This window comes from Morone saxatilis, unplaced genomic scaffold (genome assembly GCF_004916995.1).
Source record: "Morone saxatilis isolate NCDOM2014 unplaced genomic scaffold, NCSU_SB_2.0 Contig6, whole genome shotgun sequence".
NCBI lineage: Eukaryota > Metazoa > Chordata > Actinopteri > Moronidae > Morone > Morone saxatilis.
Window position 1 is genome coordinate 6,026,953 of NW_023340206.1, and position 15,497 is coordinate 6,042,449.

At 41.2% G+C, this 15,497-nt stretch overlaps 1 protein-coding gene across 1 annotated transcript in view; it reads right to left on the reverse strand.

Annotated features, from left to right (window-relative positions):
- zranb3 (zinc finger, RAN-binding domain containing 3) overlaps positions 1–15,497 on the reverse strand; it is a 71,183-nt gene that overhangs the window by 27,563 nt on the left and 28,123 nt on the right. Inside the window, exons 8-13 of the mRNA XM_035677600.1 lie at positions 14,714–14,833; positions 10,770–10,889; positions 9,881–10,060; positions 9,121–9,294; positions 6,921–7,401; positions 1,032–1,337 (exon numbers count right to left, since the gene is read on the reverse strand). Of these exons, the coding sequence (XP_035533493.1) occupies positions 1,032–1,337; positions 6,921–7,401; positions 9,121–9,294; positions 9,881–10,060; positions 10,770–10,889; positions 14,714–14,833 (1,381 nt within the window). The remainder of the gene's footprint in view (positions 1–1,031; positions 1,338–6,920; positions 7,402–9,120; positions 9,295–9,880; positions 10,061–10,769; positions 10,890–14,713; positions 14,834–15,497) is intronic.

Here is a 15,497-nt window from a genome sequence, read left to right on the forward strand (position 1 = left end):
GGGAAGCTGCGGTGGGACTCAATCCTAGACCGTTGGGGGGCATGGGTAGCTACAGAGATGGGAAATTAACCACTCGACAATCTCTGGCTACTAATAGATGTCAAAGTGTGTGTGTGTGTGTGTGTGTGTGTGTGGCTCGGAAAGGACAGGAATCTGCCAAGTTGTTGCACACTGATCTAAGGGTGTTAAAGGGTAATAGGGGTTGATAGCTCGCCTGTTAAAACCTAAATGGTTTGTGTTCCTTCCTATGTTAACTATTCTACAAAGGAGCTTTAAAAGGAGCCCTGCTCTGCTATCAGCTCAGTTTCATCCTTCAATAACTCTGCCCCAAAATGTCTACACACTTTCAGAGGCAACACCCAGGTCACAGGCTTTTCTTAGACTCTGCTAGTATGGCAATTTTTTTAGAGCTCTTCATATTGCACACGGTGTAATTAGTTCTTTGTAATTAGCGCAATTTATTGCTTTGCGTATCCCTTTGAGACACAAGTACTTGAACACAGAGGTCTTAATTTGCAATATTACACACTGTGTAATTGGGAATTTGTTTCTTCACATCCCTAAGAGACATCCTGCAGACATGTACACACATAACCAGAGTGGACGGGGAAAGCAGATTGTGTTTCAAGGATAAGTTGGTGTCAGGAGTGAACTTGTGCCTTTTTATGTAATTAGACCACTTTATTAAAAAAAACAGCCAATCAGACGCTCTTCAGTTGCCTAGTGGACAGCGATTGACCCTTAAACCTGGTGTGTGTTTTGGTGCTCCAAGCAGGTCTCTTGTACAAGCTGTACTCTGGAGATTAGTGAGGTTTTACTCAATATCTCCATCCTGAGGGCAGAAATAGGCAATGTCCCCAACTAGACACTAATAATAGTAGGAATAATAATGCCCAGCCACATATGGAATGAGATATAGTCCCTTATTGGTTTGAAGTGATGATATTAAATAGCATTATATGGGCAGGTGACAATGCGGCGCCAGCCAATTTCCCTAGATATGAAAAGGAGAAGATTGCAGGTGGGATTACCCTGTGTGTGGTCAGGAGGGAGGCGGCCGCCACCGCCAGCGACGTTGTCGCCTCGCTCTCCCGCTGATTGTTTGCCTTTGAGCTGCCGCTTGTCCTCCTCCTCTGCTTCTCCTAGTTTCTGTTTGTCTTTCGGAGGCTCATCCTCCTCCTCCTCCTCCTCCTCCTCCTCCTTGCTCTGTTTGTCTTTGCACGATTTTGGAGGCTGGGCTTTTCCCCGGCTGAGCTCTGGCTCGCTGTCGGAGCTGGAGAGGACTACGGATTCCTGGTCCCGCTCGGTCGAGGGGGGTTGCTGAGGCCTGGGTGGCTCTGAGCCAGCAGAGAAAGAGGGAGGGAGAGAAAGATGAAGATTACTTTATTGGCCGAGTTGCACAGTGTAATCAGACTTTGAAGAGTTTCATTCCCTGGCGAGATATCCATCATCTGAAGAGTGTGACAGTGTGACAAAATGACTTCTGACATGAAAGTAAAACTCAATATGGCTCATTAGTGATGTTATTAACTATCATAAGTCCTCTACTGACAATTTCAGAAGATGTGATTGTGTAAAAAGGGAAGACATAAGCAGGGTTGTAGTACAATGTAACACACCCAACTCTTTAGGAGGATGTACATTTTTACAAGAACGCATTTGTAGTGCACATGAAACATTTTCTGATGTATTTTTTTTTTTTTTTAAAATCATTATTATCTATTCTGGGCAGTTGGCTGGTTGCTACATACTGACCACTAGCTGAAGGTCTACACTGCTGAGGACATTTTTAGTCTTTAGATCCTTGCTCAACAGCATGTTGGCAGTGAAGTAGAAAGCTGCAGATGGAACACCTGCCACCCCTTCCCTTCTTTCAACCAGCTCTGGGATCAAACAGCCAATATAATTTGCAGGGAGAATGAATTATATTTGTGTCACATTGTTTTGTTAATTGCCTGCCTGCATCATGTGCAATCAAACCTAAACAAAATAATTGTCAGCGATTGCTGCATCTGTGCAGCGCTCCAGCCGGGCGCAGCGAACGGTACTCAACAGCTGATAGTGGCGGCCTGCCAAACGCATTTCTTGCTTTAAAGAAGCAGCTTACGACACCTTGTACGCTGGCTATCAAGCTTCTTCCGCAGTTCCACTCTTAAACCATTCATGTGATTTTCATTCATGCCGAACGTTCTAATTCTGTGAAGGTCAAGCAGAAATCTAAGCCACAAAAATGTTAATGGAAGCAAGGATTATGCCATTGCCATTCACAGACTCCACATTATTTTAAAATTTTACCTTTAAGAGGTGTTAGAGGTGTTCTGAGGCCCTGCCGCCTCATAAACTGAAGGTTCGGCAGTACTGATGTTTATTAACGTAAAGTTAACAGACAGATTAGCTGCTAAAGACAAGAAAACAATTATTCATAAGCAAATATCACTTTCAGTCTGAACAGAAGTTCTTCTAGAGAAGTGCTATACGATTTCCTTTCCCTACTTTCCTAGTTAAATTTAAATCATATCCTTTCACATTATTTGTTGAACTTGAGGTGTGAAATCTAACAAGACAGTAAGTTGTGAGACTCGGGGACGCAGAGGGCTAATTAGTGATCCTGCCTCTCGGTGGCTTGTTTCTTCAAAAGGCCAGCCTCTAGTCGGCTCCCTCAAATGTCATCTAAGTCTCCGGGCTCCTGGCCCCACCGCTACCCCCCTTCACTAACAAGCCGAGCGAGACCGCGGAGAGACGGCTCAATTTGTGTTAAGCTGTCCCCACCGAGGAAGATGTTAACGGGGAAATCCTTCAGGGCCGTGCCTCGACTTTACCAGTCAACCCTCTTGTTTTCCCCCCAATCAGGGCCCCATTATGTCTGTAGTGGCTTGATAAGATTCCAAAATAAAGTCTCAAACCCCGGCACACAATCGTACTACTACACACATTCAAAGAGCATGTGATCATACACGTGAGCCAACGGCATGAGCTTATGAGGATTCACATGAAAAACACCACACTCCAGTAGTTGAATAAAACAGGAAAAGCTTTTAGTGCAGTCTGCAGGGAGCGAAACAGCTGCAGCCGGTGACAAAGAAGGGGAAAGTACTGGGTCCTCAAATACTGTATGATTTCAAACTGTTAAAAGATTCGACCAGACTTTGTTGCTACATGATAAAAATCATCAAAAAAAAAAATCAGGACAAGGATAGAGTGTTAGCTGAGAGGTGTAGAGAGCCAGGAGATAACCAAATTGCCCTCTTCCTGTATACATCTTTCACAGTAGGTGCTGAGAGACAAATTGCTGGTCTGCCGGTGAAAGAGCTGAAGGACTGAACTGTGCCCACGCTCTCGGCCTGAAAAAGCTGCAAACACAGGAACTCAGCACCACCGATTCAACCTGAAAATGGTTTAGCAGAAGCTGTCTGGTTGTTTACTGGTGCTAAATCAACTTCAGGAAACTGTTCAGACTAACCCACCTGAGATGCCAAACCCTGTCACATAAAGGAGGTTATAATCCATGACAGCTTGATTAAAAACTGTTCTTGATTACAGACGATATAGCACAACAGTGATTCAATTTGTGTCCAATTAATGAAAGCTGAATTTGGTAGGTTCCCCTCCCTGCAGCTCAGGAAGTCATTTTCTGTGGTAAATATGAGAAGCGATGGCCGTCATGGCTGCACAAATAAAGTGTGCCACCTACAGAAATTCCAACTTGAATATTTTAAGAACGTCCCAAAACATGACCACAGCTTCATTTAAAAATATACTTAAGAAGAAGGTTTTTCACAATTTACCACTCCCTAAACCCCTCAACCAGAAAACAATTGATTATTCTGAGCTTAGCAACCGTAGTTAGGCATTCTGGGCCTGTAGTCAATACCTAAGTACATTAGAAATTGGCCCTGCCCTGCATTAGAACCAAGATGCTATATCAGAGTTTAGTTTAGGCCAACGTTAGCGGCTCTGTCCTGCTATTTGTTTGGAATGGCAAAGTTTTCACTACAGCAACTCCAGCCAAACACGTTGCCTAAGATAGTGTAGCACACAAGAACAATGCTGCGTCTTCATTTAGATGTCTTCTAGATGTTTGATGAACTAGCGAGAATGCTGACTTTTGTTTGGGACTTATAACTCTCAGTAACTGCAAGCATACGTTGTCGTTTCCGCCTACATACTCAACAGTGGTCGGCCAGAAATGAGAAGCTGTTTTTGTTTACTTGTGTGAAACTGAAAGCCCATTGTATGTAAATTAGTATGAATTTTACCGCCGCTATCACTGCAAACTGCATGTGCAGTTCTAGGGTGGAAAGCTTTACAGCCGCAGCAACAGTAGCTAAGGGAAGGTGCTCAGCAAAGGGTCAATTTGCCACTTTGACATTTGGTAGCCAGCTCCAACCTGGCATTTCTGTTTCCCACGTAAAAATCGAATCATAACAATCTTTATTTCCTTTCTCATTTGGTGCATTTTCATTCTGGTACAAACACCTCATGGTACGACAGACCATTATCCCTCTGCATGCTGACTATTCTTCCCCTACAGCTGCTCTCTTGCTGTATTTTTGCCTGCTGCTCAAATCCACAGACAGTGAACGCCAAATGCCTATGATACTTCTTCTGTTCCTTTACTTTGAATATGAAGCCCTGATGTCCTTGCATCATGTGTGGGTATTAAGTGATTCTCTGCATAGTGTCTTTATACAACTGACACAACCTGTGACACAGCGTCACAACTTTCTTTACAGCCATTGTGAGAAATTGTTGCTCTTGAAGGGATAACATCTCTAATGTCATACTATAGGCTCTGACCTGATTATTTTCTTACATTTTCACAAGCTGAGGATTGCAGTGCCAAGTTGAGAGATATCTCCATAAATACAGTTGTTATTTTTCAGCACAGTCTGTCATTTACAAATTTAGCAGGTTGTTAAATTCCCCCGTCTAGCGAGCTGACACAGCCTGCTGCTGTGAATGCAGAGTGGCGCTTGTGACAAAGAAGAGAGTGTGATTGCTGAATAGTTATCAAGCATCTGCTGCAGCTGAGCATGAAATGGGGGGTGAATTCTGTTAAAAAATATGCGTGTGGGTGAGTGTGTGGGTGTGTGTTTTTGTGCTGCTCAAAAGCTGAGGTACTGGTTGTTTGAACTGTGTGTGTTTTAAGTGCACCATCATCACTTCCAGTGGACTGAGCTGCAAACACACCTTCAGCATGGCCAATATTTACTTACACTAAATATAGATATTATATATTAGCATAAAGGGACTTGAGAGTCATTAATGCAGACCGCTGAGAAACTGAATGTGTTATGAACTAAATATTAATTTTGCAACATGTCACACTGGATAAAGCATATGTACTGTATATGTGTGTATGGCTGAAATAATCATCCTAATTGAGAATTGCAGGGGGACGCAGGGGGAAAAAGCTAGCCTTATACATCTGAAGCTTATACTGTAAATAACCTGTTGTGTCTTGTTTGTTTAATCGTACAGAAACAGACACGCACACAGTGTGTTTATTGCTTGTGAGAAATAGTTAGCAAGTAACTTGTCAAAATACAAAAATTGTCTTTATTTCTGTTTGTGTGCAGCTCAAACAAACAGCGTCTCAATTAGTGAGTTTTAGAGGTGATGGCATTTTTTCTAATTAAGCAAGTCATTTTGATTTGAACATTCAATATAAAAGCCTTAAAAAACATCCACTCAGATATTGGCAGCCAAAGGACCAGAGGTTATGAGTAATCCTGATACAAAACTATTCTGACACGAGTCAATTGTTGTAAATTAATGAGCAAGTTTCAGGTTTTGACCTCGAAAACTCTGTTCCCTTTCAATTTTAAGACCTAGTTGTGTTGTTGAGTAGTTACAAGACGTGATTTTTGTAAAGTTATGTGAACAGGCAGCAAACTGTATTTAAGAAGCAAACAAAGAGCCTCAAACAAAGAACCTTCACTGTTATTTCATCTCAGTATCTTAGCCCGTCATGGCTTTTTGTGTAATGAATCCTCTCCTCCTGTTGGTGTGGTAATTGTTTCAGTTGATTTGCAGCGTTTTACTGTGTGTCAGAATGGATAAAGTTGGATCCAAGTGTGTAGATATATATGTTCGTCTGACTTTAAATTACAAGCACTCAATAATATCAATACAACTATAAAATCCATTGGAGCATCCTGCACTAAAACTAATGCTGCTTAAATATCACTGCTCCTGGAACTGCATCGAATTTTATTTTTTTTTAAAGTCATCTCGATTTGATGCATCTCAGACATTTAAAGAGCATGGACCTGCAGCCTGCCAGGTCATAACGACTTCCCTCCCCTCTCTTTTGCAAGATACAATCATAGGCTGTCAGAGATATCAGCCAGAGCCAGCTCAACTTTTCCCAACTTTGTGCAAGACGTTTGGAGCAATAGTAGGCGCCTGTTCTCTCTCTCTCTCAGCTTGACAGGTGAGAATTATACTGTGTCCTTGTCATCTGCAGAGAGAGAGCGAGACAGACAATATTCTCTGAGCAGAGCTATTTCAGACTCTGGCAAGCCTGCCTCCATCTTTCGCTATCACGCATCTCCATCTGGTGAAATCTGTAATGCTGTTCAAAAGTATTATGTCAACAGACTGCTACGATTGATATTGACGGGAAGGAAAATAAAGCAATGAATGGATTTCGGCTTCAGGTGCTTCATTTCAAGCAAGAGATGATGGAATTGTTGTCTTTTTCTTAATGGAATCCAGTTTGTTTTGCAATCAGTGAAATGAAGTTTGTGAATTAATAAAAGAATAAACAGTGGAACACACACACACACACTGAATTAATAAAAGAATAAACAGTGGAACACACACACACACACACACACACACACACACACACACACACACACACACAATAGGGGTGGATAAATCAGATGATTTGTTGACTTGCTTCTTAATCCTACCTGACCTAACAGCAGAAGAAGAGCGCGGGAACTCGCACATCTCGCAGTAAGGCAACAGGCTGCTGTTGGAGTAGGTGCAGGCCCCACAGGTCCAGGTCTTAGTAGGAGGGTCGGGCTCCGACAGTTTCCGCGGGGCCATGAGGGAGAAAAGGGTGCCGGGGCTGCTGGAGCCGATACCGCCAGCCGTCGACCTCCGTTTTCCCCCAAATCGGGACCTAGGGCTCGGGCTGGGCTGTGGCGTCCGGAGCCTCTTCAGCTGGGGGGAGAAGTCCTGGTCGGGTGCAGCGCAGGTCTGGGAGCAGGACTTTTCTTTCTTCTCCTCTCTTTTTTCCGAGTTTGTTCCACTGCCAGTTGGTGTAGCAGTCGTCTCTGAGGAGACGGAGGGAGATGTTTTTTCATCTTCTGTTCTCTTCCTCTTCTTCTCCTTGCCGGCGTTCGGGGAGAAGAAGGAACGGATGTCGTGCTGCTTCTCTTTCTCACACTAAGGAAAAAGATGGAAGCTCATGTTAGCTTGTCACTACAGCACACAGTTAACATTTGTTACATAACTGATGAAGTAACATAGCATTGTTACAATGTCACAAGGCAGATTTTGTCCTTTGATAAAAATACAAAGCAACATTTTCTGACACTAAGTTGAAAAGAAAAATGAAAACTACCTGATGACTAATAATGAACAGCCACAGAAAAGCCTTTTATCTCTTCGACAGTCCGACAGTAACATCCTTTTCAAAAAATGTTTGCTACTAAAACAACTAGTCATCGAATAAATGTTGCATAGCTCTTACAACAGGCCGAATTCCAACCGTAATCCAATGTGCAACCTGTAAGTGTGATAAACATAGAAAACTTTTCTCCTCATGCCATCAAAGTCAATAAATAATGTTCCCACTAGTACCATGTGTGCAGATCTGTCACTGAGTTACTGATTACAGTATTTACTAGTTGCTATATGTTTAAGTGCCCAATGATGCATTGACTTTGCTTAGGTGACCAAAATAGATTCACACGCCTTTCTAAGGATCTGTAGGAATCACAGCCATGTTCATCAGTGTGGTTACTGTGTACATCTTCACATGCAGCCAACTGTCAGAAACAGCATACTTTCTCACATTGTCAACAGTCAGATCATTTTTAGTGCAAATTATCACATGTCATTAAGTTTAGTTTACGGGAGCAACTCATTTACACCACAGAGGGCAAAAGTGAGTTTACAGGAAGGTTGGTTTGTGAAATGCTGTGAGCAGAGAGACAGGTATGTTTTTTGTTTCCAATTGATATGAATGTGTGTCAGTGAGACATTTGTGGTTACTGTACTTTTGGATTTTTCTATGTTCTGTTTTACATTACTGTCAAATATAATGTAGTCACTAACAACAGAGGACATACTAGCAAGATAAACACACACTGAATAATGAATAAACTAATTAATCTCACTTGGCTTTAGAGGATATTTAACATTATTGAGTTACTGTATGTAAGTTTCTATGAGAAATTACATGAAGAAACACAGATTTAATCTTACAAACCTCAGACATATTCATCATCATTATTTATAATTCATAAATTCAGACGAACTCTTGTGTTCTTTCTCAATTACTGCATCTATTTAAAAAAAAAAAAAAAGCCTTGAAACGTTTCGACTGGAAATCTCAACGTTACCATGGTTACTCCACTCCAAATGTCATCACAGTTTTAAAAAATGTAATATTTTTAAGTATGTTTCATTTATAGAATTAGTCACTCTTTCTCCTTTGAGGGACTTTATTAAGCTCCTCTCAGAGAACATCACTGGAGCGACAAAGTCCCTTGTTATGAGTGACAGTGTGCTTTTTCCAAGGTCCTTAAATACAGAAAGCGGCCTTCTCTATAACAGCAACCAAAAAATTTTACTTTCTGCCTCGTTGTATCAGAACGTCTGAAACGTGTTTTGTAATCCCTAAATACTGTACTTATACAGCGCCTTTCTAGTCTCCACACCACTCAAAGTGCTGTACACTACATGACATATTCACCCATTCATACACATATTAATACAGTGATGACAAAGACCATCACAAACGGGAAGTAATTCATTTGCCTGATGACTGGGGTGAAAATTAGCAGGTGAATATATGTTTGAATTACATTTTAAAAAAACGGTCTACAAAAATAATCCCTCACTGCTGATGTTTCTGATTCACTCCTCCGTCTGACTCACATGAGTGAAGAATAAGTCATCTTTGACATTTCCCATGTTTCCCTCCAGCTGCAGCGCCATCTCACTTGGCGTCCACGCGTCAGCAAAGTTGAGGAACTCCCACTTGTCCTTGTCGCCCTCGTCGGCCTTCAGATACTCCTTCCTCCCATTCAGCGTGCTGCCTGTCACCGTTTCCTGAAGGACGTGGGACATTCAGAGCACTGTAGTTTTCTTTTTTTTTTTCTCTTCTGTTCAGTTTCACCATCAAACTGTGATGGTGTGGTTGAAATTATTATTATTTTTTTTCACAAATCACACATTCTGTAATGAGCAGTATCATGGACAGGAGCAAAAATATTATTTGAATAATTCAGCTTTAATTACAAATCTTGACATCTGTGATTATTAACGTAAATCCACAAAGCCTGTTCTCACATGCAAATAAATTTCACTGATGCTTCTAAGTTTATTCATGCATGCATACAGCATAAAACGCTAAATATCTCAGTAGACAGACACGTACTGCAACAGATAATAAAGTGAAATTTAAGCAGTTGTTGTATGTGTTATGAGCTGTTATTCTCCATAGATCGGCTGAGCAGTACAAGCTCAATATGAGAGCCCATTCACTGAAGTTGATTAATTAGGCATGTAGAGTTTTTCCAGTGATTTATAATTCAAACTAAATACGACACCACTGAATGCTTAATTGGTGGAACGAGTAACAATTGCTTAGCATATTTTTTCCCCCTGTTTGCTGCCGTGATGTCACCCACAGTACCTTCTTGTTGAGCATGGACCACATCACGGTGTCAAAGGTGCCCTTGGCAATGAGGTAGTGCACATTGACCGAGGACGTCTGTCCGATGCGGTGGGCTCGATCTTCAGCCTGCTTGATGTGGCCGGGGTTCCAGTAGAGCTCGGCAAACACCACGTGGCTGGCAGCGGTGAAGGTCAAACCCTGGAGTGGACACACACACACACACACACACACACATAAATAATAGCCCAATCAGAACACAAATATCTCACTCAACCTCCTCAAATGAAACACTCCACATCCAATAAAATTTAATTTAGTAAAACCCTTTTTAATAACAGAATATTTGCAGCTAATTGCCATATAAGTGCTTCAAGCACCTACTTCCTTTGATTGGAATACGCAACATTTCTGTACATATTTGGTCACTCAGAATAATTGAGTTTATTAGGTTTTTTAGTAAGAGAAAAACACATTGTCAGCATCTATTTCTACTTGCACAGACCTTGATTATGATTCACTACAACCAACAATAGTCATCATTATTACTAATATGCACCAACTGACTCTGTTTAGCCTATTTATTGTTGCATTACAGCACTACAGCACTAGCTCATTTCCTCAGCCAATGTGTGTTCAGGACAGTGTGTTCATAGGTTTCATTCAATTTGAACCAACTCTTTCTGCTGATAAAAATCAATCAGTTTTCAATGTCTGTTCCAGGACATGAAGTGTGGTTTACTTCCAGTACTTCCAAGTGTGTTTATTTGCAAAGCAGATTTTGCTTTCAGCAACTCTGAAAATGTATTATGTTTGTTTTATTATTTGCTCAAAGTGAGTTTACTTTGTCACTCAACTAAAATAAAAATAAAACGCTGTCGAGTGTGTGTGTGTGAGAGAGAGAGAGTACCTGACCGGCTGCCTGGATGCTGAGGACGGCCACCCGTGTATCTGGGTCACTCTGGAACTTGTGGACCAGCTGGATTCGTTCAGAGGATGGGACACTGCCGTCGATACGGATATAACCAGCCTGGAAGACCAGAGGCAAGACAGCATAATATTTGCTTTTTGGAGGACAATTCAGTTTGTAATGGGTAACAGTTGAGCAACACTAAACCAGACAGTGACGCCTGCCATGTGCACAGCTGATGGAACACCTGCAACAACCTTTGAAAGAAAAGCTTGTTTTTAGTATCATTTCTGTTTCATTTAGGAAGGACAAATATCTTCAAAGCTTTTGCTATAGATATTAGTGCTAATGCTGCACAAATATATATATTTTTATATCAACAATGGATCAAAAAACTGTGTAAAGCGAAAGGGGTTGCTATTAAAGACCAACCAAGAGAGAATTATCACCCACGGCTGCAGTCCCCTCAGCTCTATAGCACATTTTAGCCTCTTTTAGCTCTTTGTTTTGGCTTTCTGGCCAGCAAACAGACACATGAATGCTAATGTTGCTCTGTGTCTGCTTTAAAAAAGGCAACCCTTTGCTAAATCCTTAAAATTAGTTTATGAGCTACAGTGTGCTTACTTCTTGTGTTCTTTGTGATAAAACCATGGCAATGTTTATCTGTTACATGTTAAAATGTACTGGAACGGCATTACACGAGTCATATCGTGAGTAGGCCAATATTTGCCTGAAGTAGCGAGAATAAGCTACTGGTCATACAAGACCAGCGAGTACATTGAATTGAGAAAAGTATGTGTTCTATAGGATATAAATTCAACTTTTGTAAGAGAAAGAATTATTATTATTGTTATATCTTCTTAAAATTCAAGAGAGTCTAATTTTAAAGACTACCCAGGCATTTTGTGCCTCACAGAGACGTGTCATGTTATTTATCTATCTATAGCGTATTAGCCTAGAAGCGTTGTTTGGCTGTTATGGGAGGCTGCACCTGCAAATAACTGGAGGAGAAAATGTATGAGTGGTTGTTTGCACATTCCATTGAGTTGACTAAAGGTTCACACAATTCGTGAGGGACATTATTGTCAGCCTGCCTCTTTAAAAAGCAGGTACAGATTTGTGCTGGAGCATTAAAGGCAGAGAGCATTTCATTAACCTGCATTCTACACTGTAGATATTTCAATGGCAGATGTGTGAATGAACACACCATAGAAAACATGAGCAGAGGACCTGCAATGAATTGCAGATAATAATATAGCTTTTTTGAAAGAAAATTAGAGCAATAGTAATAATAGAGTATTTTGTAACATTTCGTAACAGCAGAAAAAGAGAGCAGCGGCTGCATGTTCATTAAACCTGAACTTGACATTCACCGGGCTGCTAATGCACTGTGGCCACGGCACTCTTTTGATTTGGGTCCAACGGTCCTGCAGAGCTGCTCAGTGGCCGACAGTAAGAGAGTGTGTTCATACTGCGGAGCTCCCACATGTGAATGTAACTGTAACTGCATGGATATGAAGCAGAACCTTGCTGAGAAAAACCAGAGAGGCCTGTTTGATTTTTCCCGGAAAAAAAAGGTCAAATAAATGTGCTCGCGGAGAACCAAGTATCCACCAGGTTTCAAAAACATCTCAAGGCCTTAAACACATTTAGAAATCAACCTGTTGTTTCATCAGAGTTGTTTGTCTCTTGCATTTAGTGCGCTATGTTTAGGAATTTAAAACATTCCCAACTTTATTTAACAAACCCTCCAGTTAGACACATGAGATTGGAGCGCAGTCACTTCTCTCTGCCGAGCTTTTCATCACAGTGTGTTGCCTGTCGTTCCTTTTTTTAGCCCATCTCTGTTAATTGGTGAGTGCGAACGCACCAGAGAGTGAGCCTCTCACAGAGGAATGTGTTATCACACGTCGTACCGCTGCATTACATTCAACCGACACCTCCTCGACCCCGGCAACACACACAAACACACCCACATACACAGACACACACTTGAACTTTTTCACAGGTTGCCAAGCTAAGAGATATCGTTTGCTTGTGATGACTTGTGAAACACACCTTGGGAGATTAGTTGTGGAAGTAAAGTTTACTTTCTAAGAGAGAAAGAGGACTTTTTTTGAGGAAGGACCAAGAAATTAACACTCTGAGATGATGAGTAATCGACACCTAAGAGATGCTGAATAGTAAACTTCTTCTATTGTGCTTCAAAAAAGTTAAATATATAATAATTATCTAATACGTGCAGTACACTGAATACATGAATTTATTAAATAAAATACACGATTCAAATAGTTCATGCCTGCTAACATCTGGCGTACATCCACCGGTGAAAAGGAAGCCCAACTGATGAGCTCAGTACTCTGTCTAAGTTAATCACAGATATGGCAAGGATTTGACTCATAAACACAGCAGGACAATGGATGATGGAATAAAACTTAAGTATGGGGCCAATTACCTTTGGTTAGTCAGGAAGGAGAAGTGAAATATGAATGTACTCTTTACAATTAGGGTTTGCAGGTTACTATTAATGGGCAATTTGGGTCTTTGCGGCTGGAAAAAAACATTCAAATCTTAAATGGAAATGATCAAATGAAATATCACCTATATGAATCAGAGCTCCCTCTTGTTTTGAAGTGACATAGTACTTTTAAAACCACCTCTTGGACGCTTTTTAACAGCGTTGTATTGTGCACAGGAAGCGTTTTCGGACTGACAAAAGCTCTGAAATTGTGGACAGAACAAGAAAGAAAATGAATGGTTAGGTGACGTGATGTTAAACTGACAGCTGCATTTTGTTCACTCTCCTCTTCTTGGTTTGAATCTAACACTGAACATAAAATATAAAGAAATGTGCTAGGACACAAGACCTGAACTTGGTAGATAGCAACTAGCTCGAGAAATAGACTTGTGGAAGAAAGAAAGAAAGTTAGATAGATAGCTATTTAAATAGAGAAATAGCTAGCTGGTTAGATAGATTCACTGCTAGCCTCGCGCTAATCTACTGCAGGAACTAACCGACCTGTGATCTGGAGCTTCCCATAACCTGAACTTTTAAGACATTTCATTCAAACGTCATTTAAAAGTCAGGACTATGTCGTTTTTATGGTTGCTTGGTTAGTTAGAGGTTGTGGTACAACAATGGAAAAAGTGGAGCTAATGCTGTTCCCAATTTTCTTTTTGGTTTACTCTAAATCCTGGGCCTCGCTGGGGCTGGTTGATGACCCCGAAAGTAAGCCTAGCACATCAAACTACTTGGTAGTTTCTTTGCTCCACTACATGAATTGTGATCCTTTATTTTTCTATAATATTCTTTCAATCTTCTGTTCTTCTTTCCTGTTCCTACAGTGGAAAAGGGCTAATTGCGTACATTGTCCATGCCTCTGGTACATGCATCCATAACATACACATATGTCCATCCATACATACATACATACATACATACATACATACATAGGCACATACATCCATAAATAGATAAGTGTGTCCCTGTTATCAGCGGGGCATTGTGTTCGGAGCTGCTATGGCAGAAGGGACGAGACTTACAAAGGCGTGCTTAGCATCTTATATCTGCATCCGGATTGGATGAGCGTGAAAAAATGGGTTAAGGGGTGACCAGGGTTGTGTGTTATGTGTGTGATGACTATTATTGAGTTCTGAAAGGTTGGGGTTGGGGAGGCCAAGGCAGTGTGCGTGATATGGAGAAGTCTGTTCTTGTCAGAGAAAAAAACAAGAGGAACAGGAGGCAAACATGGATTAAATGATGCTGTTATAAACTTCAGCTTTAAAAACTTACATTATTGAACCAGTAGTTTGTTTTTTAAATGATTCCCTATAACTTCAAGCCGTTGTTGCTTTAATTCCTACAGGTGCGACCCCGGCCAGTGCTTACTACCCCTTTAACACGTTTTAGAAGATCCAGTTGCCTGCGGAGCGCCTGAGGTTACCTTGGCCTCGATGACGGCCTCGGTGCAGGCCTGCAGCATGGTGAGGTGGTGGGCGAACACCAGGAACTTCAGCTGCTCTGCCTCCAGCATCATCTTAATGTAGTCCTTCACAGCTCCCGCCTGGCCACAAACACACACACACACACACACACACACACACACACAGACACAGAAATAGACACAGATGAAAGAGAGCTACTGAATCCATCACTTCACTGGTCGACCACACACAGAGGAATCGGCTAGATCAGTGAAGAAGTCAATTAATCACCGCGGCATCCTTTCTGTGTGATCGATTCTCTATTGAATGCCAGGGATCCAGACTTTAAAAGGAGAGAGCATACAGAGCGACTGGGGCGCATTTGTCAGCTTGCAGATAGTGAGAGCAAATCAATAACTCACAACTCAGAGATATGATTGGTGCGTGCTTTTTCTTTTTGGATTTTGGTGACAGCCGAAACAAGAAACTTCACCTTTTGATCCAGATGAAACTCAGAAACAACTTAATGAAAAGCTTGTTTTATAAAGACTTTTTAAACTTTAAAATGAAATATTTATACTGTAACTAGCAGGATAAAGATCTATTTTACAGGGCATAGGAACATTTTGGATGTTCATCACTTTATGTGACTGCACTGAATGTTGTCAGATTTTTTCAGGACTTGGAAATAATTTCAACATTAGGCTGGTTACCTGTCAAAGTGGCAGCTGCAGTCCAAAATTACTGCAGTAGGTAAAAGTTCAGTCCTCAACTATTTCATTCTGGAGTTATTTGCTTGGTTTA